The 26,762-nt window shown below is 46.2% G+C and overlaps 1 protein-coding gene across 13 annotated transcripts; it reads right to left on the reverse strand.

Annotated features, from left to right (window-relative positions):
* Nucleotides 1–454: 454 nt before the first annotated feature.
* Nucleotides 455–26,258, reverse strand: LOC127594591 (gastrula zinc finger protein XlCGF57.1-like). Of its 13 annotated transcripts, XM_052056458.1 has the most exons (5): nt 22,100–22,529; nt 9,468–9,608; nt 4,571–5,215; nt 3,983–4,402; nt 455–3,898 (listed from the first exon to the last, which is right to left on the reverse strand). In XM_052056458.1, exons 1-5 carry the CDS (start codon nt 22,395–22,397, stop codon nt 3,702–3,704), a joined length of 1,701 nt encoding a protein of 566 aa, XP_051912418.1. In that variant the 5' UTR covers nt 22,398–22,529; the 3' UTR covers nt 455–3,701. The 13 variants fall into 13 exon arrangements, with proteins under 13 accessions (XP_051912418.1, XP_051912426.1, XP_051912427.1 ...); XM_052056466.1 differs by lacking the exon at nt 22,100–22,529 and adding an exon at nt 25,601–26,258 and having other exon boundaries at nt 455–4,402; nt 4,571–5,138; nt 9,532–9,608; XM_052056467.1 differs by lacking the exon at nt 22,100–22,529 and adding an exon at nt 25,601–26,257 and having other exon boundaries at nt 455–4,402; nt 4,571–5,048; nt 9,532–9,608.
* Between the last annotated feature and the right edge of the window lie 504 nt (nt 26,259–26,762).

The raw sequence follows: 26,762 nt of genomic DNA on the forward strand, positions 1-26,762 counted from the left end.
AAATATTTTAATCGTTTGACAGCTCTAATATATATATAAAGCAGTTCGAATTATTAATAGATCAAAATATAGAGAACCCACAAATCCACTATTTATCAAATTACGGTAAACACGATGAAATTTTATGAAATGGTCGACTTTAAAATCGCCCAATTAATGTACAAAGCACACAATAACCTGCTCTGCCAAAACATTCTCAAGTTTTTCGAAATTCGAGAAAGCAGCTATGATTTAAGTGGGACCAACTTATTCAAAAAACTCAAAACAAAAACAAACATCAAGCACAGAAATGTATCTACCAAAGGTGCTAATCTCTGGAATAATTTCGAAACTGACCTGAAAATGAGTAAATCGCTTGCCGAGTTCAAAAACAAATTAAAAAAAATAGTACCAACAACCTACATTGGACGATTAAACACGTATCACATACCGTGTGGGGTGCCGCACAGTCAAAAAAAAGAAAACTAAACACAAAGAACGAAATCAACCAACCAAACCTCTGAAAATGAGTTAAAACAAATTACATTTAAAAAAACACAACTCAGTTCCAAATATATATAAGAGGTCTCAAACGATTAAAATATTTAATCTAATTAAAAACGCAACTTGTGGTTGTATCATCGGATTTGCGGCCGCATGTTCTGGACACTCGGGTGAAGAGAGGGGCGGAGCCGTCAACTGATCACCACCTGGTGGTGAGTAGGCTCCGATGGTGGGGGAAGATGCCAGTCCGTTCTGGCAGACCCAAACGTATTGTGAGGGTTTGTTGGGAGCGTCTGGCGGAATCCCGTCAGAAGGAGTTTCAACTCCCACCTCCGACAGAGGTGGGAGTTCCCCATGTTCCGGGGGAGGCGGGGGACATCGAGTCCGAGTGTACCATGTTCCGTGCCTCTATTGTTGAGGTGGCCAATCTGAGTTGTGGCCGTAAGGTACCTGTCGTGGCGGCAACCCCCCATTATTTATATGGACACGGAACACAGTAACCTTCCAAACAAAATAGTACCAAACAAGTAACAATCGCGTCAGTGGCATACATCGAACTCAACAGAATGTCTGCTCTTTATTCACCAGAGGCTCATCAACCAAAGGAGTGTTCACACGGCAACATTTGCTCCGGTGCTGCGCCAGTGGAGCGGTCACACATGCAAATTTGCTCCGGGGTAGCCCCTGAAAACAGTAAAAGTTTTTAAATGAACCAACACGACAGCTCACTTGTTTTCTGTCGTTTTGCTCGGCTGCAGAAACAACCAGGTATCGTGATCATAGATAAAGGGCAGAGGAAAGCCGTTGTAGTGGATGGAGCGGTCCCAAGTGATGGAAACATCAGAAAGAAGGAACACGAGAAACTCGAGAAATATCAAGGGCTCAGAGAGGAGCTGGAGAGAGCCCGGAAGGTAAAGGTGACAGTCGTGCCTGTGTTGGTTGGGAGCACTCGGGGCAGTGACCCCCAAACTAGATGAGTGGTTGCAACAGATCCCGGGAACAACATCGGAAATCTCAATCCAGAAATGTGCAGTGCTGGGAACAGCAAGGATACTGCGCAGAGCCCTAAAGCTTCCTGGCCTCTGGGAGAGGACCCGAGCTGAATGGGGGACGGACACCACCTGAGGGATGAGAGACGAGGATTTTGTATTTATATGTAATGATAAGGCGGCCCGGTAGTCCAGTGGTTAGCACTTCACAGTGCAGAGGTACCGGATTCGATTCCAGCTCCAGCCTCCCTGTGTGGAGTTTGCATGTTCTCCCCGGGCCTGCATGGGTTTTCTTCGGGTGCTCCGGTTTCCTCCCACATTTCAAAAACATGCATGGCAGGCTGATTGGACACTCTAAACTGTCCCTAGGTGTGAGTGTAGCCGTGGATGGTTGTGGATGGTCGTCTCTGTGTGCCCTGTGATTGGCTGGCAACTGATTCAGGATGTCCCCCGCCTACTGCCCGAAGACGGCTGGGATAGGCTCCAGCACCCACCGCGACCCTAGTGAGGATCAAACGGTTCGGAAAATGGATGGATGGATGTAATGAAGAATCCAAAAGTATTATAAAATTATTAACAATGAAATTGTACTAATTCTTTACAACAACTAAACAAATAAAAAAAACACTTCAATGCACTCAAGGAAAATTTCAGCATCTAAATAAGGTAGATGTAATACGATTTGCCTGATGAAACCTTATTAGATGGGAGTGGAAAATTTCATTGATAACTGTTCATCTCGTCATCACACTTGTGATTCTTAATCTGAGACTGCCACGAGAATATTTGGCCAGAGTATGAGCAGGAAAAATGTTTCTCACAATTGTGGTTTTCTGTGTGTCCTCTTCAGTGTGCCTTCTCACAGAATCTTCCACAGAATCCACAATCTGAACAGGCAACAGATTTGGTTTGTTTTGTTTATTGAACATAGAATATATACAGTAATAATTTGACAGAAAATAAGGTAGATAAAATAGTAAAAAGAAAGAAATCAGTCTTCATTCGACACAGTGAAATCAAAACCTGGATGGCACAAAATTTCTTGAAATTCAACGAAAAGAAGACAGAGGTGATATTGTTTGGTCCCAGTGGCCCTTGTACATTCCATCCTGTAGACTTGGGCCCCCTGTCTCCTTATTTGAAATCAACTGTCTCAAAGTTGGGCTTTAAAATGGACAGTGATTTCAAACTCCATCGGCAAATTGGTGCCGTTGTTAAATCCAGCTTCTTTCACCTTAGACAGCTGGCCAAAATAAAACCTTTCCTCTCACATGAACACTTTGAGACAGTAATCCATGCCTTTGTCACATCCCGGCTCGATTACTGTAATGCCCTGTACTTTGGAGTCAGCCAGTCCTCCATTAAGCGCCTTCAGCTGGTCCAGAATGCCGCTGCTCGCCTCTTGACTGGTACTCGTAAGAGGGAGCATATAACTCCTACTCTGGCATCCCTTCATTGGCTCCCCAGTCATTTTAGAGTTATTTTCAAGATCCTCCTCTTTGTTTTCAAATCTGTAAATAATCTCGCGCCACCTTACCTCTCTGAGCTCATCCGCCCCTACACACCTGCCCGGCGCCTCAGGTCTGTGGACCAGTCTTTGTTAGAAGTACCAAGAACTAAACTGAGGCTCAGAGGGGATCGAGCCTTTTCTGTTACTGGTCCCTCTCTCTGGAATGACCTCCCACTGAACATTCGGCAAGCCTCCTCGCTGCCCATCTTTAAAGCCCTCCTCAAAACCCACTTGTATTCTTTGGCGTTCGACTCAGCATGATTTTACTGCTTGGTGCTTTCTACCGCCTTTATTACCATTTCGTCTTACTGTTTATTGTGTATGTTAAATCGCTCCATGTACAGCACTTTGTATCCGGCGATGGCTGTTTGAAAGTGCTCTATAAATACTGTTGACTTGACTTGACAGTTATGTTCAAGGGATTAGGAAGAAGTGAAAAACTTATCTAGTCCTACCCCGTTTTGTGTTTATATCTAATAAATCATTTTTATATCAATCAGAAAAGAAAAAAGTAAGAAGAAAGAAGTCTCCATTAAGGCTCATACTTCACCCTTAACCGTGATATTTTTACAACTTTTGGTTTGTATCTGGATCATATACATCCACACCCTAGCACTCTTGTGTCAATTTTCTCTTGTATTCATCATGGATATTTCAATACCGTTCTTTCTTTATCAACTTCGTTTTTATTTAATATTATATTTAATGTTTAGTTTTTATCATTTTAACTCTGATTGATGTAGGTTGTTTGTTCTCACCAGTGTGTGTTCTGGTGTGTTTTTTAAGGTTCTCTTGTCAGAGGATTTTTGGCCACAAACTGAGCAGCAAAAAGGTTTCTCACCAGCGTGGGTTCTTGTGTGGTTAATTCGGCTTCCCTTAAAAGAGAATTTTTGGCCACAGTATGAACAGGCAAAAGGTTTCTCACCAGTGTGTGTTCTGGCGTGCCGTTTAAAGTTTCTCTTGTCAGAGAATTTTTTGCCACAATGTGAACAGGCAAAAGGCTTCTCACCAGTGTGGGTTCTCCTGTGATTTTTTAGGTGTGCCTTCTGAGAGAATCTTTGGCCACAATCTGTACAGGCAAAGGGTTTCTCACCAGTGTGTGTTTTGGTGTGTCTTTTTAAGATTCTCTTGTCAGAGAATTTTTGGCCACAATCCAAACAGGCAAAAGGTTTCTCACCAGTGTGGGTTCTTGTGTGTACTTTTAAGTTTCCCTTATGGGGGAATCTTTTACCACAAACTGAGCATGAATATGGTTTCTCGCCAGAGTGTGTTCTGGTATGTATTTTTAAGGTTCCCGTCTTAGAGAATCTTTGGCCACAAACTAAGCAGGAAAAAGGTTTCTCACCAGTGTGCGTTTTCGCATGTATTTTTAAGCTTCCCTTCCTAGAGAATCTTTGGCCACAAACTAAGCAGGCAAAAGGTTTCTCACCAGTGTGTGTTTTTGCGTGTATTTTTAAGCTTTCCTTCCTAGAAAATCTTTGGCCACAAACTAAGCAGGAAAAAGGTTTCTCACCAGTGTGTGTTTTTGCATGTATTTTTAAGCTTCCCTTCCTAGAGAAACTTTGCCCGCAAACTAAGCAGGCAAAAGGTTTCTCACCAGTGTGTGTTTTTGCGTGTAATTTTAAGTTTTCCTTCCTAGAGAATCTTTGGCCACAAACTAAGCAGGAAAAAGGATTCTCGCCAGTGTGTGTTCTCGCGTGTATTTTTAAACTTCCCTTCCTAGAGAATCTTTGGCCACAAACTAAGCAGTAAAAAGGTTTCTCACCAGTGTGTGTTCTGGTGTGTCTTTTTAAGGTTCCCTTCTCAAAGAATCTTTGGCCACAAACTGAGCAGGCAAAAGGCTTCTCACCAGTGTGGATTCTCACATGTCTTTTCAAAGCACTCTGACAAGTAAACATCTTCCCACACTGACATTTCCAGGGTTTGTCGTCAGTGTGACATGTAGGATCACCATGAGACTCTTCATCCTCATCATCATCAACATTTAATGATGTGTTTTCACCATCTTTCATGCAAGGGTAATCTGGCTCCTCCTCTCTTTTAATGTATGGGACCTGCTGTTCTTCCTCTTTGTTCTCCTCTTCCTCTTTAATGTGAAAGGGCTCTGCATCCAGCTGCTCCTCCTCTCTTTTAATGTTTGGGATCTGCTGTTCTTCCTCTTTGTTCTCCTCTTCCTCTTTAATGTTTAAGGGCTCTGCATCCAGCCGCTCAGGAAAAGCATCTTTGCTGATATCTGTAAGACACAAGACAAAAACATCCATGGGATTCTAGTTTATAATTACAATGAAGGTTTCTCAGAGCTAGATTAGTTCAGATTTCAACTCAAAATGTGACATGCCCAGCATCACATAGTCATGGATTTTGCTTTCTTTGATTATTTTTATCCATGGTGGTTTACAACCCCCCAAAATAAAAACACTTTTCAATGCACTCAAGGAAAAGAAAACTTCAGCATCTCAATAAGAAGGTTGATGAAACACAATTTGCCTGATGAAGCCAGATTAGATGGAAGCGGAAAATCTCCGTGAGCCGTCACCTTACCGTGGTGGAGGGGTTTGTGTGTCCCAATGATCCTAGGAGCTAAGTTGTCTGGGGCGTTATACCCCTGGCAGGGTCACCCATGGCAAACAGGTCCTAGGTGAGGGACCAGACAAAGCACGGCTCACAAAGCCCCTTAATGACAAATAAAATCGATGGTATCCAGTTTCCCTTGCCCGGACGCGGGTCACCGGGGCCCCCCTCTGGAGCCAGGCCTGGAGGTGGGGCTCGTTGGCGAGCGCCTGGTGGCCGGGCCTACACCCATGGGGCCCGGCCGGGCTCAGCCCGAAGAGGCAACGTGGGTCCCCCTTCTCATGGTCTCACCACCCGTGGGAGGGGTCAAAGGGGTCGGGTGCAATGCGAGCTGGGCGGCAGCCAAAGGCAGGGACCCTGGCGGTCCGATCCTCGGCTACAGAAGCTAACTCTTGGGACATGGAATGTCACCTCTCTGGCAGGGAAGGAGCCCGAACTGGTGTGTGAGGCAGAAAAGTTCCGACTGGATATAGTCGGACTTGCCTCCACACACAGCCTAGGTTCTGGTACCAGTCCTCTCAAGAGGGGTTGGACTCTCTTTCAGTCTGGAGTTGCTCACGGTGAGAGGCGCAGAGCAGGTGTGGGCATACTTATTGCCCCCCGGCTCAGTGCCTGTACATTGGGGTTCACACCGGTGGACGAGAGGGTTGCATCCCTCCGCCTGCGGGTGGGGGGACGGGTCCTGACTGTTGTTTGTGCATATGCACCAAACAGCAGCTCAGCATACCCACCCTTTTTGGAGTCCTTGGAGGGTGTGCTGGAAAGTACTCCTGCTGGGGACTCCCTTGTTCTACTGGGGGACTTCAATGCTCACGTGGGCAATGACAGTGAGACCTGGAGGGGCGTGATTGGGAGGAACGGCCCCCCCGATCAGAACTCGAGTGGTGTTTTGTTATTGGACTTCTGTGCTCGTCACGGACTGTCCATAACGAACACCTTGTTCAAACATAAGGGTGTCCACGTGTGCACTTGGCACCAGGACACCCTAGGCCGTAGTTCGATGATCGACCTTGTGGTCGTGTCACCGGATTTGCGGCCGCATGTTCTGGACACTCGGGTGAAGAGAGGGGCGGAGCTGTCAACTGATCACCACCTGGTGGTGAGTAGGCTCCGATGGTGGGGGAAGATGCCGGTCCGGCCTGGCAGACCCAAACGTATTGTGAGGGTTTGTTGGGAGCGTCTGGCGGAATCCCCTGTCAGAAGGAGTTTCAACTCCCACCTCCGACAGAGCTTTTCCCATGTTCCGGGGGAGACGGGGGACATTGAGTCCGAGTGGACCATGTTCCGTGCCTCCATTGTTGAGGCGGCCAATCTGAGTTGTGGCCGTAAGGTGTTTGGTGCCTGTCGTGGCGGCAACCCTCGTACTCGCTGGTGGACACCAGCAGTAAGGGATGCCGTCAAGCTGAAGAAGGAGTCCTATCGAGTCTTTATGGCCTGTGGGACCCCAGAGGCAGCTGACGGGTACCGACTGGCCAAGCGGAACGCAACTTCGGTGGTCGCCGAGGCAAAAACCCGAGCATGGGAAGAGTTCGGTGAGGCCATGGAAGCCGACTTCCGGACGGCTTCGAGGAAATTCTGGTCCACCATCCGACGTCTCAGGAGGGGGAAGCAGTGCACCACGAACACTGTGTACAGTGGGGATGGGGCGCTGCTGACTTCGACTCGGGACGTTGTGAACCGGTGGGCAGAGTACTTCGAAGACCTCCTCAACTCCACCAACATGCCTTCCTTGGAGGAAGCAGAGCCTGGGGACTCTGAGGTGGGCTCTCCTATCTCTGTGGTTGAAGTCACCGATGTGGTTAAAAAGCTCCTCGGTGGCAAGGCCCCAGGGGTGGATGAGATCCGCCCGGAGTTCCTCAAGGTTCTGGATGTTGTGGGTCTGTCCTGGTTGACACGCCTCTGCAACATCGCGTGGTCAACGGGGAGAGTGCCTCTGGATTGGCAGACCGGGGTGGTAGTCCCTCTTTTTAAAAAGGGGGACCGGAGGGTGTGTTCCAACTACAGAGGGATCACACTCCTCAGCCTCCCTGGTAAGGTCTATTCAGGGGTGCTGGAGAGGAGGGTCCGTCAGGAAGTCGAGCCTCAGATTGAGGAGGAGCAGTGTGGTTTTCGTCCCGGCCGTGGAACAGTGGACCAGCTCTACACCCTTAGCAGGGTTCTCGAGGGTATGTGGGAATTCGCCCAACCAGTCTACATGTGTTTTGTGGACTTGGAGAAGGCGTTTGACCGTGTCCCTCGGGGAGTTCTGTGGGGGGTGCTTCGTGGGTATGGAGTACCGAACCCCCTGATACGGGCTGTTCGGTCACTATACCACCGATGTCAGAGTTTGGTCCGCATTGCCGGCAGTAAGTCGGAATCGTTTCCAGTGAGGGTAGGACTCAGCCAAGGCTGCCCTTTGTCACCGATTCTGTTCATAACCTTCATGGACAGAATCTCTAGGCGCAGCCGAAGCGTTGAGGGGGTCCGTTTTGGTGGCCTCAGTATTGCATCCCTGCTTTTTGCAGATGATGTGGTGCTGTTGGCTCCTTCAAACAGGGCTCTCCAACTCTCACTGGAGCGTTTCGCAGCCGAGTGTGAAGCGGTTGGGATGAAAATCAGCACCTCCAAATCTGAAACCATGGTCCTCAGTCGGAAAAGGGTGGAGTGCCCCCTCCAGGTCGGGGGGGAGATCTTGCCCCAAGTGGAGGAGTTTAAGTATCTTGGGGTCTTGTTCACGAGTGAGGGCAGGAGGGAGCGAGAGATCGACAGGCGGATCGGTGCAGCGTCTGCTGTGATGCGGACGTTGTATCGGTCTGTCGTGGTGAAGAAGGAGCTGAGCCAAAGGGTGAAGCTCTCAATTTACCGGTCGATCTACGTTCCAACCCTCATCTATGGTCACGAGCTATGGGTTGTGACCGAAAGAACGAGATCCCGGATACAAGCGGCCGAAATGAGTTTTCTCCGCAGGGTGTCCGGGCTCTCCCTTAGAGATAAGGTGAGAAGCTCGGTCATCCGGGAGGGGCTCCGAGTCGAGCCGCTTCTCCTGCACATCGAGAGGAGCCAGATGAGGTGGCTTGGGCATCTGCTTCGGATGCCTCCTGAACGCCTCCCTGGTGAGGTGTTCCGGGCATGTCCCACCGGGAGGAGACCCCGAGGAAGACCCAGGACACGCTGGAGAGACTATGTCACCCAGCTGGCCTGGGAACGCCTCGGGATCCCCCGGGGAGAGCTGGAAGAAGTAGCTAGGGAGAGGGAAGTCTGGGCTTCCCTGCTAAAGCTGTTGCCCCCGCGACCCGGCCCCGGATAAGCGGTAGAAGATGGATGGATGGATGGATGGAAAATTTCATTGATAACTGTTCATCTCGTCATCACACTTGTGATTCTTAATCCGAGACTCCCACGAGAATATTTGGCCACAATGTGAGCAGGATAAATGTTTCTCAACATTGTGGGTTCCTGTGTGTCCTCTTAGGTGTGTCTTCTGATGGAATCTTTTGCCACAATCTGAACAGGCAGAAAGTTTCTCACCAGTGTGGGTTCTAGTGTGATTTTTTTTTTAGTTTCCCTTCTGAGAGAATCTTTGGCCACATTCTGAACAGGCAAAGGGTTTCTCACCAGTGTGTGTGTTCTGGTGTGTATTTTTAAGGTTCCCTTCCGAGAGAATCTTTGGCCACAAACTCAGCAGGAAAAAGGTTTCGCACCAGTGTGGGTTCTTTTGTGATCATGTTAATTTTCTTTACAATAGAATCTTTGCCCACAAACTAAGCAGGCAAAAGGCTTCTCACCAGTGTGGATTCTCACATGTCTTTTCAAAGCACTCTGACAAGGAAACATCTTCCCACACTGACAACATTTCCAGGGTTTGTTGTCAGTGTGACATGTCAGATCACCATCAGACTCTTCATCCTCATCATCATTTGACAATGTGTTCTCACCATCTTTCGTGCAAGGGTAATCTGGCTCCTCCTCTCTTTTAATGTATCGGACCTGCTGTTCTACCTCTTTGTTCTCCTCTTCTTCTTTCATGTGAAAGGACTCTGCATCCAGCCGCTCAGGACAAGCATCTTCGCTGATATCTGCAAGACACAAGAAGACAAAAACACCCATGGAATTCTGGTTTATAATTACAATGAAGGTTACTCAGAGAGCTAGATTAGTTCAGATTACAGCTCAAAATGTGACATGACCAGCATCACATATTTGTGATGGATTTTGCGTTCTTTGATGATTTTTATCCATAGTGATGGTTTATTAATTTTTTTTATCCTTGGGTATTTGTAAAAGACTTGCACAGAGCGCGACGTTGCACATTTTTGAGTGGTGGCTAAGTCCAGAGCGCAAATTCTACTGTGTGATTTTTACTTTTCGTGGGGCATTTTTGAACCGCGAAAAAAAGCGATTACGATACATTGATCCCTCGCTATTTCGTGCTTCATTTATCGCAGCTTCCGTACATCACATTTTACATTTTTTTCCAAAGTATTGTATTCAGAAAAAAAAAGCCAAACAATTCAGAGGTTTTGTACATGCCTGTACTATTAGGCAACAGGCACTACCTCAAGGCGCATGATTGGTTTCCGGTGTGATGTTGACCAATGACAGCATGAGTGGATTTATCTTGTGAGCTGATTGGCTGCGTATCTTCGCAGCCTCGCCCAGCATGACGAGACACTTGAGAAGCCTTGTGTGTGCCACATCATGCTGTTGATTCTCTGGCATACTGCCTCTTCTGTTTGCTTCATGCGCAGTGGACAGAGAGAGAAAGAGCGAGAGAGTGTGAGAAAGAGGGCTGAAGGGAGAGAGAGAGAGAGAGAGAGAGACAGTGCGACCAGTGCGCTTAGAGAAGTGGTGGGCAAACTATGGCCCGTGGGCCGGATCCGGCCCGTTGGTCTTTTTAATCCGTCCCGCCGTAGATTGGTGCACAATTAAGGTTTGATTGCATTCAGTTCATTTGGACTTGTAATGACAGGTATTTCAACAGCAGGTGGCGCAGTTACTTCAAGTTGCACAGCACAGGGAGGGAGGGGAAGACGAAGAAAGAGGGAGAGAGTAATGACCATGGAAGGGAAAGTGATATGTATCTGATTAAACGAAGCGGGTAACAAAGTACGAAACATTCAGGAGACGCCTGGAGTCGGAAAGACTCAAATCTACGAGACTTTGAAAAACAAGGAAGCAATTCTTACTCAGTCCGATTCTGGCAATTTCCATGCTCAGAGTGAATTGCATGTGGCTCGAGTAAATGAACATTTCCTAGAATGGTTTGTTATCATGTTAAAAACTGATACCAGAGCCCAGGCTGTGTGTGGTGGCAAGTCCAACGTTCTTTACCTCGCACACAAGCTCGGGCTCCTTCCCTGCAAGAGAGGTGACATTCCACATCCCTCAAGCTAGCTTATGTAGCCGAGGATCGGATTACGAGGGTCCCTTCTTCGTCTGCCGCCCAGCTCACACTGCACCCAAACCCTTTGGCCACTTCCCATGGGTGGTGAGCCCATGGGAAGGAGGACCCACATTGCCTCTTGGGCTGAGCCCGATGGGTGTAGGCCTGGCCACCAGGCGCACGTCAATGAGTCTTTCATCATAAGGTGTGTTTTACTTACACCCACACACAAACAAATATATGTGCCTCGATGGGGTCACCACCTTATCGTGGTGAGGGACTTTGCGTGTTTTCATGACCTCTAGATTTATGTCAGCAGGAGTCCTGTACTCCTGGCAGGGTCACAGGTGGCACAGGCCAAGGATGTGGCTGGGAGTGCCTAGCCAAACCATGCACACAGGCAGCAATGGAGTGACGGTCGTTGACACTGCGGGATGGAGCAGTGCATCTCTTTGGCAGCTTCCATTGTGACTGAGCAGCTCCACACTTCTCACCCCAGTGAAGGAGAGGGACCTAGAAAAACTGGTCTAAAAATTGTCTGCTCTCCACACTGCGGACGGTAAACCGCAATCATCGGAGCACCCACCTTGCGGTCGAAATGACTATAAACGAAATGGGAAAAAATCTACGCATAGCTTCGTGGAATGTCCGCATACTGCTGGACCTGGCTGAAACTCCGGACAGGCCCCACTGGAGGACAGCACTTGTGGCCACAAAGCTCGCGAGGTATAACAGCGATATCACAGCTCTCAGCGAGACCAGACTACATGGAGAGGACTCCATGACAGAAGTTCGTGCAGGGTATACCTTCTTCTAGAAAGGGGTCCCTGAAGGCACTCGTGGAAACCATGGAGTTGGCTTTGCTGTGAAGTCCCAACTGCTGAAGCGCATCGCAGAATCACCTACCGGCATCAATGAAAGGCTAATGACATGGCACATTCCCCTGGCAAAGGGACGCTTTACCACTCTCATCAGTGCTTACGCACCAACTCTGAATGCCGAGCACAATATTAAGGAGGATTTCGACAGAGCTCTGGACACCATCCTGCAGAAAACACCGGTGACGGAAAAGCTCATCGTCATGGGAGATTTAAGTGCTAAGGTGGGCACTGAACAACTTGTATGGAGTAAAGTTATTGGCCAGCCTGGAGTGGGAAAAATGAACAACAACGGCCTTTGTCTCCTCTCCCTCTGTGCAGAACATCAGTTGGTCATCACCAACACCATTTTCCAAATGAAGAACAGGTTTAAGACCACCTGACGGCAACCCCGCTCCAAACACTGGCATCTCCTGGACTATGTGATTGTGAGTCAAAAGCACATACGTGATGTCCTCATCACCCATGTCATGCGCGGAGCTGAGTGTTGGACTGACCACCTCATGGTCAGATACAAACTGCTCATGAGCATTCGACCCCATCATCCAATGACAGCTCCCAACAAAAGGCTCAACTGTGCAGCATTTAACAACCCCACTACCAAAGCCAATCGTCGGCGACTCCTTGCTGAAAACCTTGGCAAGATCCTGGTGGAATCAGGTGACTGGCCAGCTCTGCACCAGGCTATCTAGAGTACAGCCTCGGAGGTGCTCGGCCAGTCAAGGAGACGCCACCTGGATTGTTATAACTGCAACTTAACCGAGATAATTACACTTCTGAAAGCAAAGGATGAGGCCCATAAAGCTCTTCTGTCCTGCCCTATATCGTCTCTCACCCGTAAAGCCACCTTTACTGCAGTTCGAACAGTGACCCAGCAAGCACTCCGTATCATGAAGGACCCCTGATGGGTGCAGAAGGCAAATGAGATCCAAAACCTGGCAGACTGTAACAACACCCAGGGCTTCTACAATGCCATCAAAGCACTGTATAGTCCCAAGAAGTGGGCAATTGCTCCAGTCCGATCGGCTCTGCACTCCTCAAGGACCGTTGGGCAAACCACTTTGAAAATCTTCTCAACCACACCAACCCTGTCAACCCGCACATTCTGGACAATCTTCCAGACCTGCCAACAATCAGTCTCGACACCCCACCATCTTATACTGAAACCCAGCAAGCCATTGCGGGCCTCAAGAAAAAATGGCTGGACCTGATGGCATCCCCGCAGAGGTTTTCAAACACGGAGGTTATCTACTCAACGCGCCGACTGCACCTCCTGATTCAAAACATCTGGGAACATGGGACCGTCTCGCAGGATTGGAAGGATGCTAACATCGTTACTTATAAGCAGAAAGGGGACAAAGCAGCCTGTGGGAATAGCCGAGGAATCCCTCTCCTCTCCACCGCAGGAAAGATTTTGGCCAAAATCATGCTCGGCAGGCTGGTCAAGCACATCTCAGAAGGTGTTCTTCCACAACCTTACTGTAGCTACTGGAAGACTAGATCCACCATTAACATAATCTTTGTTTTAAGACAGCTCATGGAGAAAAGCAGAGAGCATTACAAGGACCTGTACATAGCCTTCATCGATCTCGGCTAAGCCTTTGACACCATCAAACGTGAGTTGCTCTGGAAACACCTCTCCAAACTTGGGGTGCCACCAAAGTTTCTCTGCACCCTCCATGCAGATGCATGAGCTCTTCAAGGTGAACGTTGGGGTGAAGCAGGGCTGTATCTTGGCTCCAGTGCTTTTTAACATCCTCCTCTCTGCCATCACGTGTCTCTTCCACCGCGGCATGGGACATGATGACGGTGTCCATATGTCCTTGAAAGAAGCCTCTTCAACATCAGACGGCTCCAGGCTCACACAAAGACAAAAATCTGTCAGATCTGTGAGCATCAGTATGCTGATGACTGCACTGTACTAGCTCACAGCTCAAACTCTATGTAGCACGCCCTGGACACCATTTCCAGTCTGTACCAATCCTTTGGTCTTCAGATCAACATTAAAAAAACTTAAGTCATGTTCCAACTCGCTACCCCAACTTCCACATCCCCCATTCCACATCCATGGCACTTCACTAAACGTAATGGACCATTTCACCTACCTTGGCTCCACTTTGTCCTCAAACTGCTCCCTTGACACTGAAGTCCACACCCGTATCAATAAAGCATCATCATCCTTTGGTCACCTACGCAGCAGGGTCTTCGAAAACCAAAACCTGAAGATGTACCAAGATTGCCGTGTACAATGCAGTATGTCTCTCCACTCTGCTCTACGGGTCAGAGTCATGGACCCCACATCGCCGGCACATTACTACCCTGGAAGGCTTCCACATCCACTGCCTGCAAAAGATCCTTGTTCTGTCCTGGGAAGATCAAGTTCCCCATATAGACTTCTTGAAAAACACCAATTCCATCTGCATGAAAGCGGCCGTGGCGAAGAAACATCTTCGGTGGATCAGACACACCATTCGCATGCCCGACAACTGCCTGCCCCGCCAGGTCCTCTAGAGCTAACTGAGAGGTCCAAAGCATTCTGCTGGGGGGCAAAAGTGGCGCCTCCCCTGCTCCATCTGTGGTCGAGTCTGCGGCTCAAGGATCGGTCTCTATGCCGACGAGAAGTGGCACCAGCGGCAGAGTCGCTGACACCCCCCCACCACCCTCACCGCCCCACCCTCACCTTACCCATCCTCCCCTCCAAGGGACATGATGGACAGCTATATGCGTGTGTGTAACAAAAACATCTTGTGACACACACACACACGCGTGTGCGCATCATACCGGATCGGTCGAGGCCCGGGTTAACATCGGCATTGTTGGTCTACAGCAGTGGTCCTCGACTAGAAACGCCGTCGGTCCACTTTTTTTTTTATAAGACCAAGGTCCGGTCCCATGCACGGTGGTCATGGGGAGCAGGGCTATATGCCCATTTAGTATGGTCTAGCCAAGCTTATACAAATCAACACTCCTCACAACCAACCAATAATGGGGTGCATGAAAATAACAATTATTCACTTTGCCAGTACACAGCAAATAATGAGAGGTATTGTGTTGAGGCAGAGGAACTCTTATTTTGTTAAATTGTGCCTGCTTAATAATAGAAATAGCCCTTTTAGGGAAATAAGACATTTTTACTTTAATGTTGTCAAACAGTAGTTGTCTTTTTTTCCCTTAATTTAACAAAAGCAAAACAAAATACTCATTTTACCAAAAGAAATACTAAAAATTAAAACAAAAATATTTTCATTTGTACAATTCCCCTTTTCACATCCCCTCTGAAATAATTGAAAAATATATCAGAAGAGGAGGTAAGAACCATTTTAAATAGTGACACAAGGGAGCACAGGAATGTGCAGTGCTGTTCTTCCACTAAAGATGAATGCAATGTCTGAGGCATGCAAATATTATTTGAGGACGCCATTGGGATGTTCATTTAACATGTTGCGGTGTTCTGCTGTTAAACAGCTGCAAAGATCCCCGGGTAGACGGGAGTAAAACTGCACACAATCGAAACGTCCCGTGATTTGTCTTGTCTAATTGTCTGTGTGTGGCTCTCCTGTGCTGAAGCTGTGAGCACACTGTGGCATCGCGCATGCGTCTGTTTCCTGACACAATCATCCATTTTGAATGCGTGACGCTGATGTATGGGCACACCTTAAATTCAGAGGAGCCAATCAGCGCATCGTTATAGCCGACATGCCCCCGTCTCCAGTTCGTCAAACATTATACACACACAGAGTCGCGCTGCTGTGTCCTCTGCAATACATCTGTTCGTGCACGCAAATAATACAACGGATAATTTTAACAAGCGATAGATTATAGTCCAAAAATAGAAAATGTATAATGTAAAAATCACTTTATAATCACTTTTTTTTATTTTTATACAATTTGCCGAGGGTCCGGACAGAGGAGGTCGGCGGTCCGGTCGTGGATCGCGGTCCGCCAGTTGAGGAAGAGGGGTCTACAGGGTGCCGGTGGAAAATGGACTAAGAAGGTGTGATGTTCAATGCTGTTTGTGGGTATGTCCCACAGGTAGGATGTGAGTTGGAGGAGAAGGTGAAATTTTGGTTGGACCTTGATGAATGTATGTAGAACATCGCAAGAAGTGAAATAATTGTGATTGGTGCAGACTTCAACGGACATGTTGGCGCAGGAAACAGAGATGATGAGGAGGTGATGGGAGGGTTTGGACTACAGGCGAGGAACGCAGAAGGACAGATGGTGGTGGACTTTGCGAAGAGGATAGAAATGGCTATTGTGAATACTTTCTTTCAGAAGAGGCAGGAGTACACAGGTCGACTACATTTTGTGTAGACGGTGCAATCTAAAGGAAATCAGAGACTGCAAAGTAGTGGGGTAGGTGAGAGTGTAGCCAGACAGCAGAGGTTGGTGGTGTGTAGGCTGACTCTTGCGTTGAGGAAGATGAAGAGAGCAAAAGCAGAGCAGAGGACTAAACTGTAAGGCTGAAAAAGGAAAGTGTCGCATGGCTTTTAGGAATGAATTGAGATGAGCACTGGGTGGTCAGTAGGTGCTTCCAGATGACTGCACATGTGATCAGGGAGACAAGTAGGAAAGTACTTGGTGTATCATCTGGAAGGAAAGTCGATAAGGAAACTTGCTGTTGGAATGAGGAGGTGCAGGAATGTATACAGAGAAAGAGGTTAGCTAACAAGTGACAAGGGACACTGAAAGGACTGAAGAGAGGAGACACAAGTACAGGGAGATGCAGCGCATGGTGAAAGTGGAGGTGGCGAAGGCCAAACAAGAGGCCTATGATGACTTGTATGCCAGGCTGGACAGCAAGGAGGGAGAGACTGATCTTTACAGGTTGGCAAGACAGAGAGACAGATGGTAAGGACGTGCAGCAGATTAGGATGATTTAGGATAGAGATGGAAATGTATTGATAGGTGCCAGTAGTGTGATGGGAAGATGGAAAGAGGACTTTGAAGAGTTGATGAATGAGGAAAATGAGAAAGAACAAAGAGTAAAAGAGGTAACTGTTGTGGACCAGGAAGTAGCAAAGATTAGCAAGGATGAGGTGAGGACGGCATTGAAGAGGATGAAGAGTGGAAAGGCAATCTGGCCTGATGATTTACCAATGGAGGGGTGGAAGTGTCTAGGACACATGAAGTATTCATTTTCAGGATGTTGATAGAGAAGTACAGAGAAGGTCAGAAGGAACTGCATTGTGTGTTTGTAGATCTCGAGAAAGGATGTGCTAGGGTGCCCAGCGAACTGTGGGATTGTATGAGGAAGTCTGGGGTGACAGAGAGGTACGTTAGAGAGGTGGAGGCATGATGACTAAGTGGTGAGGTGTGCTTGTGCTTCCGGTGTGACAGAGGAATTCAAGGTGGAGTTGGAACTTCACCAGGGGTGAGCCCTGAGCCACTTCTTATTCGCTATGGTGATGGAACAGGTGGAGCAGAAACTGGAGAGGTGGAGGTTTTTTCAGGTGTGATATGCGATAGAAGAGTTTCAGCTAAGATGACAGGAAGGGTGTATTGAACTGTGGTGAGACCAGCCATGCTGGAGACAGTGCCACTGACGAAAAGACAGGAGGAAGAGCTGGAGAAAAGAGAGATGTTGAGGTTCTCTTTGGGAGTGACCATGTTGGTTAGGATCAGGAATGAGTACATCAAAGGGACAACTCATGTGAGAGATTTTGGAGAGAAAGTCAGAGGCCAGACTGAGATGGTTTGGACATGTCCAGAGGAAAGAGAGTGAATATATTGGGATATGGATGCCGAGTCTTGAACTGCCAGGCAGGAGGCTGAGAGGAAGACCAAGGAGGAGGTTTATGGATGTTGTGAAAGAGAACATGAAGGTAGCTGGTGTGAGAGAAGAGGATGCACAAAACGGGGTTAGATGGAGGCAATGATTGGCGACCCTGGAGTGTCGGCCCCTTCCTGACCCACGCCTCCTCCCGGAGATAAGGGGCACACGGAGGCATCTCGCCTTCTCCCGGGGGTCAGCAGAGGGTAGGAGGGCCAACACTGAAGTTTCTTCGTTGAGCCGCAGACCAGGGGACGCACCAAATGTTTCTCTGAGTTTGAGGCTGGAGTTGATCAAAAACTAAGTACAAACTTAGTCAAGAGTCCAAGTTGCAGGCTGGTCACAAGCGAGTTTTATTCAATCAAAACCCGGAGAGGGACAGCTGTGCACATCGGAGCTCTGAATTCTCCAGAGACAAGACAGGTTTTATAGAGCTTGGTGGGGCCAACACCTTCCATTTCATTTGCTGATACCAAAGAACGCCCTTCACTCTTTATCAATTCTAATGGTATCACGAAGCGTTGTGAAATCCTGATTGGCTGTGACATTCTTTGTCAGCTAGATTTTAATGGTATCTATAAGCGGCTTCATATCTTGGTTCTGATTTATGATGGTATCACAATGGGCTTTGTTTTTAAAAATAATAGAGGCCTCTACTGGGCCGTTGTGTGATTGCATGTGAGTGTAGATTTAACTGTATCCCCGAAGGTTTGGCGACCTGATGATAATTATTGCAAAGCAGACAGCAGTCATCGTGTATGTACTTCGCCCCGCACAAGCATTTTGCTCGTCTAATTATTGACATTTTTGCTCATCTAAGCGAAACAGACAGCAGTCATTTCATGTATGCCGAGCATGTTCATTGCTTTCCCTGACAACCATATGCATGTCCTCTACTTGTTACATTACGATACATTAGGTTATATATTTATCCATAAAACAGACACAAAACAGACACCACAACCCCGGAGGGGAAAAGCCGAAAGGAAAAAAAGAATAAGAGCGCATGTTGACATACAGGGCACTCTTCTGTTCCGCAAAGGTCCTCCTCGTACTCTGCTGTCCTTCTTGCGCACATTTTCACACGAATATTAGAACAACGCTTACGATCTCTGTGGAGCGATGTGTTGAGCACAAGCGGCTCTATGTTAGCAGCAAGCCGGCTTAGTTCAGCACTGCGGTCAGACCAGCCTTCAATCGCAAAGTTGAAGTTTAGACAGCCACCACAGCATTACGGTTATCTGTTGCCAGTGAGCGGCGTTAGCCACCTTCAAAATCAAAGCTCTCCAACAAATGCATGCACATCAGTGGTTTGGATTTAAAATAATGCAACAAAATAATTTCTTAGCTGTCAGACAACAATGAGTTCACCCAGGGAGTATGAAAACTCAGAAGAGCACAGAGAAGCATTCTGAAGTTTAGATGGAAAAAAAGGTCAATGTTAACTTAACATCAATGACAAAAATTTCACCTGATTTATAAAAAATAAAAATAAAATTATCATTAAAAAATACATTTTGGTTATCCCGCAACCAGATCAAGTCTAAGGCATACTGGGCCACCCCAGGTATCCAACCAGACTACCGTCATCAAGATCTGATTTTCCATTTCGAAATAAAAGGCTTCTGAAATGACCTATAGGCCTTTTTGCCCGATTTCAAAAAAATAATTTAAGGATCGCGCCACCAGACCAGGTCATGATCCTGTTTTGGTCTGGCCAGCAGGTGGCATTAGCGGACTTCGGCACGCACCTGCTGCCAACCTATAAATTGTGAACACTGTATTTAAGGTCTCTTCTGCATTGCACCTGTGTCGGAGAATTGTTTTTGGCATTGCTATTCTCGCTGCTCATGGACTATTGTGCTATTGACCTCGTCGTGTTTCGCGTTTTGCAATTTCGGTACACCTGCTTTTTGTAAGTATGATTTTGGTTTTGTGATTTGGCTATACGCCCGCGTCTATTTTGATACATTGTTTTAGTTTGTATTGGCGGTCTTTAATTTTCTCCCTTGCCTTTGTGCAAGCGCCTTTTGTTATTCGCTTATGTTCTCTCTGGTCCTCGTTTTGACCAGCGCTTTATGTTACCTCTTTGTCGGTGCGAACATAAGCATTAAACCTATTTTTGTTACAGAGACCTTGTTTACGTCTACGTTTTTGGGATCCAGACTTAACTCGGCTTGTCCGAGATGTGACAGGTCTAACGCATACTGGGCCACCCCAGGTAGACAACCAGACTACTGTCATAAATTTGATTTTCCCTTTGGTTCTTAACTATGTTAGAGGTACAGAACCCAACAAGTTCATATGCACATTCACCGAACCCTTCATTGGTGAAAAATAAAACTTTGATTTTTTTTTTTTTTTACAAATTCAAGACATAAAGGATAAGATACGATATCCTTTATTCGTCCCACACTGGGGAAATTTACAGCCTCCAGCAGCAAGAATGTATGTAGAAAGAAGAAAGAATAAAGAAAGAAAGAAGATACATTTATTAAAAACAGAAAAAACATCTACATAAAATTTCAATGCATAAGAATATGTTTTTTGAATTGTGCACTAAATTTCTCCATTGTGAGACAAATAAAGGTTTTCTTGTCTTATCTTAAACCCTGGAGAAGCCACGGGGTCAAGTTTGGCCACTATGAATTCTGATACTCAAATGCTACCCTTAAATCCCAAAGGGTCAAATTTGACCCGAATCCTAAATTAGGAATATAGCATTGAATATTTTGGTGTTCAGTGAACATACAGCAGTCATAAAATGTATAATTCGTCATTTTTCAAAGAAGAAAAGGAAGGAAAGTTAACATTGAATTTATTTGTTATCTCAACTTTGGAAGGCTTCTTGGTACAATTCAGGATAATTTTTCATTCTCCCTCGGGTAACTCATCGTTGCTTGACCACCGAGAAAGTATTTGGTTACACTATAGTAAATCCAAACCACTGATGTGCATGCATCAGATGGAAGGCTGTTAATTTGAATGTGGCCAACGCTGCTCGACGGCCCCACATTACCGTAATGCAGAATGCAAAGTATTAACAATCGCATTATGCAGAGGTGCTTCCGAACATAAGGGGTGTTCACACGGCACACATTTGCTCCGGCGCTGCAACGATGTATTTTCTTGCGATATAGTTTACACCGGAGCAAATTTTGTGGAGCGTTCACACGTACAAAGCCGCACAGCGTTGTGCAGCTCCACTTGCGTTCACACGGCAGTTTCTGCAGCGGAGCAAAACGACAGAAAACAAATAAGCTGTCGTGTTGGTTCTTTTTAAAACCTATACACTGCACAGGCACGTCCTTCTCCTTCTCGGTCTCCGTGCCTTCTGCTCGAGAGTGACCGCCCACGAAAACGTAAATCAACCATGACTTCAATGACACTCAGAAAAGCAAACATGTAATGCGGCAAACAGAAAAATCAAGTGAGGAAATCACAAAATAAATTCTATGGGGTGCGGGGGGTTGTGAACACACAACAAAGGAACAAACTACACAAACAACTCCGAGACAAAAGGAAAGATGACATTTGGGGACTATCCCCCCCCCCCCCCGTTCTAGTTGAGATGGTATAACCCAAGAGGTGCTTGCTGCCGTTACCAGCCAAGTCTTGTCTTTATTAAACAAACACGTGACGGAAGTCCAACAGAACACGAAAGCAACGCATTCTCGCCGTATGTAATCAACTCTTCACGAGCAAATTTCTAGACCACCTCCCTGAGGTGGATCAAATTTGCTCCGGTGTAAGCCGTTTTCCGGGGCTACGCCGGAGCTAACTTGCACGTGTGGACGCTCTACCGGACCAAATCTTGCCGTGTGAACACCCCTGTAATGGCACTCACACCGGAGTTGCTGAGCTTTTGACAAAATCGCTGTGGACCAGATTTCCTCAAACGCATGGAGCAAGAACGTTTTTGTGTATTCTGACATTGCCCGTGACTGTTTTTCACTCTTTTGTGGTTGCAAGTGTGCTGAAGCTATAGCTAGCACAAGTTTCCGTGGAATTCCGGTATAAAATATGAAGTACTTTTAGCATGATCACGCAGGTAGTTGTCATCTTCACCTAGGGCGGTCCTTCTGGAATGGTGGTCATTCAAAATTGTGTCGCAGGCAACTGGCTGGTAAATCAAAAGGAGTCCTTGATTGACGACAGTGCTGAACAACGCTAGCCATGAACAAAAGCCTCAGACAGATCATCCAATCATCATGCAGAAAAGCTGAGCTTCCGCCCACTGTCCATAGACTCCCAGAGTCACTGAGCGTCCAATGGGTGCGACAAAACCAGCATTTATCCAATGACTTGTCTCGTTTCAATGCATTGGGACAACCGACACTGAACTCTCGAGACACCCAGCGTCCACGCTGGAGACGCTCAGCGTCCACACACTTTCAAGCACAGTGAAGCTGCGGGAATGAATGAGAAGAGTCGCATTTTAACCAGTAATAAGAAGCTGATTCCGAACAAAAGTTGAGTGCGGTTTTGCGCATGTCCACACAATTGTACGGACACACATATTTGATTTCTTACTTTTTGACATTTTAGGGGAAGCTGAGCTTCCCTTGCAGTCTTGGAGCAATCGCCTCTGCATTGTATACATCAGGGGTGGCCAACCAGTCAGAGACGAAGAGCCAATTTTTTTTACTATGTTACTGCAAAGAGCCACATCACACCCTTCCTCCCGCACGCACGCACGCAGTTGAGAAATTGTCCAAAATTGAGGCCACCCTGTACAGTGAGAAACTGTACCGTGTACAGTAAGAAGAAAAATTAGACAAGCATGCATCACAAACATTGTAATTGAGGAATGGGATATCCATCCATCCATTTTCTGATCCGCTTATCCTCAAAAGGGTCTTCTTTGGGTTGTTTGTTTATTGAACAAAGTAACAGATAACAGAAGTTTGGCAAGAAGTCAAGAAAAGTTAAAAAAATCATGGAGAAAAAAAATTACAACTAGTATATTAAACACAATTTACATGTTCAGAGGAAGTAAGAAGTAAAACAAAAAAAATGAAGCGAGTCCACCCCTTGTTTTTTGTGTCAACTTGATTTTTATGAAAATTGTCATTGATTGTTATTTAGCATTTTGTCATCTGAAAAGAAAAAGTCAATCTACGATTATACTCAAAATCAATATTCCCTTACATTAGAGCACAGATGTCAACGTCAAGGCCCAGATCTGGCCCGCCAAATCATTTTGTGTGGCCCGCAAAAGCAAATCAAGCATGTGAAAAATTCCATGATGCTTGCTGAAGTCTGAACCAAAATTTCAAATTGTCATACATAATCCACAACAACAGTCATGATTCTTGACTTCTAATTTTAAAACTAGTTATTCATCAATTTGTTGTGCACTGTGGATGCAATATGTGGAGGGGATTAAACATTTGTATGGTTTCCCAAAATTCATAACTGCCCTCCAAGGGAAACCGTGACTACAATATGGCCCGCGTCAAAAATCAGTTTGACACCCCTGCATGAGAGCATTTAATCAATTTAAATCTGATATTTATCATTTAGTTTTTTCTTGACTTTTAAACCCGTTTTAGAATACAGCAAGTGATTCACACATTGCTCTCTGCTGAGCGATGTGTTGGTGAGAAAGGCTTCTCTTTGTTCGAGGCGAGGAAGCTAAGATCGGACTAAACTCAGCCGAGAAGACGAGTACCGCGACAACTGTAACTGGACAGTAAGATTGAACACAAACTGTTTCAATTTAGAAACGTAGTACTGGGTGTCCCATATTCGTGCATTTAGTACAAATTCAGGGGAATGTAGTGCTGCGGGTGGTTGGGAAAATTAAGTACGACTTGGACACCTATGCTCTATAAATCAGGGGTCGAGAACCTCTTTTGATGATTGCATCTGGCTCACAGATAAAACCAAATATTCTCAATTTTTTTGTCCAACCATTGATTTTTCACTGCTCATTTCCTGTTCAGTGCTGCACTTGGCAGCAGAAGCAATTTTAATTGGATGATTCTGGCCTACTTTGGCCGTTGCTGAGTAATCAGGTAAATGCCCCTTTTTGAATCACTCTGCTCTGTCATGAGCTCAAAGCTAACAAAGCAGTTGGTGAAAAGAAAAAAAAATAATGAGTATGGCACATTTTAGAACGAAGGATTCACCTTTGTGGAAAGAACAGGCTCTATGGGGTGTCTAATTTGCAATGACAAAATTCCATTGATGAAACGGTCGAATGTAAAGCGGCCCTTTCACACATGTCGTGTTATGTTTGAATCAAAACACTCTGAAGGAGACAACAGGATGCGTGCAATCTACTGAGCAGGGTGCAAGCTAGCCAGCAGCAACTCCGCGTTTGGACCGCGTCAAGCTGATGAGAATTCCGCTAGCAATCGTGAGGCACGGAAAACCATTAACAATGTGAAATATTAGAAGGCCAAACAAAAAAGATTGTGTGTTTCAGGTAACATGACATTTAAGCACAGGGTCGGTAGGTTGCACAAAGTTTTTTTTTCTTGAATCTTTTTATATTTTTTCATCAAAAATTGAAACAAAATAACCATAAAGCATTATTTTTATTTAGTAGAATAACTAAGTCTCGTTACACGTTGTAGACCCACCTACCTTTGGCTTTCTCTTTTTCTGAACATGCTGCTTTCATTATGACATCGAATACATCTACACTTTCTGTTTTTGCCACTGTTTCTTGTGTTTTCTCTATAGATCTAAATCGAATCGATCTTAGGTCAGGTAAAGTATTTAAAACTTGAAACAGTCACATATCCATATCATGAATGTCAGAGAATTGTAGCTACGCTCACACGTTTAACCAATCAGCGCTGACCAAAGGGCATTACACATCAAAGAGCTTTGATCTCTTTGAACAGCTCTGCAAGTTGAGCCACGACGAACAGCTGAAGCTAGTGGAGTTGAGACGACACCACGCTCGAGGTCGGACGGACACGCTCTCTCTCCAGTTACCTGTATGTTTCCCTTCTTTTCTTTTTCTATCCAAATATATATTTTCTACAAACCTTAGCTGTCTTTTTTCGTCCCACCGGGGTTTTGCCAGTGTATTTATAAAGAGACCAAAAATCTCTTTAGAATTCCCAGTTGGAACATTGACCCACAGTGCTATTTTCACATGGTTTATACTCGACCTGTGGTGTTCATCAAATAGTTCACTGATTTTTTTTCGGTACATCACTGGATGCCATTTTCTGAACATTACGGCGCGAGCATGCGACTAACACAGAAAACGCGGTTATGACAGTTTCATAACTTTGCTGCTGTGAATTGGGAATTTCTCAATTGCGAGACTAATGAAGGTTTTCTTATCTTAAACTGTCGTCAGAGATCGTGGCCGCCCCCATGATTCAATGTTGTTGACAGACGACAGGGCAAACGATGCACATGCTCAACGTGAATATCGTGAGAGTTTGCACCGATGTAAACCCTCTACACAACAATGTAGAGGGCTGTTTGAAAAAAAAAAAAAACATGACGGTCTGCATTTTCGACGTAGAAATTCTCGGTCGGTTGCGTTAACGGAAACGCGCCTTTTTTTTTGGGTCCGCTTAACACAATTATTTAAAAGAATACGTATTGTACTAACATTTTGTTGAATTCACTTTAAAAATACACAATATTGTATGGCTCTCGCTGAAATACATTTCCAAATATTTTGCTTCCATGGCTAAGTCCAAAAGGTTCCAACCCCTGCTCTAAATTGTCCAGAGGTGTGACTGTGAGCGCGAATGGTTGTTCATCAACGTGTACCCTACTGGCCGAAGACGGCTGGGAACGGCTCCAGCACCACCCCCTTCGCCCCGCGACCCTTGTGAGGATGAAGCGGATAGGAAAATGGATAGATGAATTTGACAAGAAACTTGTACTTGAACTTGATATGTACACACACACACACACACACACACACACACACACACACACACACACACACACACACACACACACACACGCACGCACACAGCGGACAAGAAAGACAGCATCTGAAGAATGTTCAGAAAGAGTGCGAAACAAGTGAGACGAACAGCGTGACCCAACCTAATCTGTAAAGAACAATTCTTGGCTGCATCCTGCGAATGGCGTCCAGCAGTTGACGTTGTCCCTTGTAGTCCTCTGTTACTTTACAAAGTTCCTCCTCGTATTCTGATGTCCTTCTTGTGCACATGGTGCGAAAATTGCAACAGCACTTTACGCTGACCATCACCGTGCAGCGATGTGTTGAGGACGAGGGCCTCTTTGTTAGCGGCTAGCAAGCTAACCGAAGCTAAAGTCGGCCGAGAAACACCAATGTACACCGAGACGACTTGAATCGGACACAAAGCTTCAACGAAAGACGTTTTAGTCCAGCGAGATGATTGTGGACGCCCCGGGTGGAGGTTTGAGCACGTTGAAGACAAATTCAGGAGAATTTCGTCACTGTTGTCGATCGCTCAACGCGCTGCAGTTCCGTACTGCTGTCAAGCCACCAATGGTTAATACACTGCATGACTAAAATCTACCGACATCGAGCCCCGTTGACCACCTTCAAAATAAAAGCTTGCGAACCGCCAGCGGTTTGGATTTAAAATAATGTTGGAAAATAATTTCTTGGCGGTAAGGCAACGACGAGTTCACCCAGTCCGAATGAAAACCACCAAGAAGACCAGGTCTAAAGCAGGGGTAGATTCATAGAACCGGTTCCTCAAGAGCCACATCCTGCCTGTTTTAGGTGCCTCCCTATTCCAACACACCTGATTCAATTGTTTAGGCCTCCCCTCGACAGAGCTTGCTGATGAGCTCATCACTCGAATGGAATTCCAAAAACAAGCATGGCAGGCTGATTGAACACGGATGGTTGTTCGTCTCTGTCCGTCGGATGGTATCCTCACTCATGTGATGATAAGCGGATCGGAAAATGGAAGGATGGATGTAGCAAGGCTCAAGTAGTTATTTTGTGTGTGTTGAGTTAATTTGGTGCTCTTAATTAGTCGAATGAATGTTTGACCTGTTTTGTTCAAGTTTTTTCAGTTCCTTGTGGAAATGGCTCATCTTTACGCTGTACCATCTTTCAATCGAAAGAATGCCTTTTGCTCTCGTCGATGACACTCATCCCCATTTTGCTGTCAGCATAATGGGAATAAACTGCTGTCACCACAACCTTGGTCAGCTCCTGTGATTTTATTTCTGTGAAGACATCACTGATGTCACACATCCATCGGCC

This window comes from Hippocampus zosterae, unplaced genomic scaffold, assembly GCF_025434085.1.
Source record: "Hippocampus zosterae strain Florida unplaced genomic scaffold, ASM2543408v3 HiC_scaffold_22, whole genome shotgun sequence".
Classification (NCBI taxonomy): Eukaryota; Metazoa; Chordata; class Actinopteri; order Syngnathiformes; family Syngnathidae; genus Hippocampus; species Hippocampus zosterae.

Excerpts from the sequence above, each read along its gene's own strand:
- LOC127594591 (XM_052056455.1), bottom strand. The coding sequence starts at position 22,397 with ATGGATGGATGGATATCCCATTCCTCAATTACAATGTTTGTGATGCAT. Across the intron at positions 9,609-22,099 it reads TTCCCCTAAAATGTCAAAAA|ATATCAGCGAAGATGCTTGT; the intron begins GTAAGAAATCAA and ends TGTGTCTTGCAG. Across the intron at positions 5,216-9,467 it reads TTACCCTTGCACGAAAGATG|ATATCAGCAAAGATGCTTTT; the intron begins GTGAGAACACAT and ends TGTGTCTTACAG.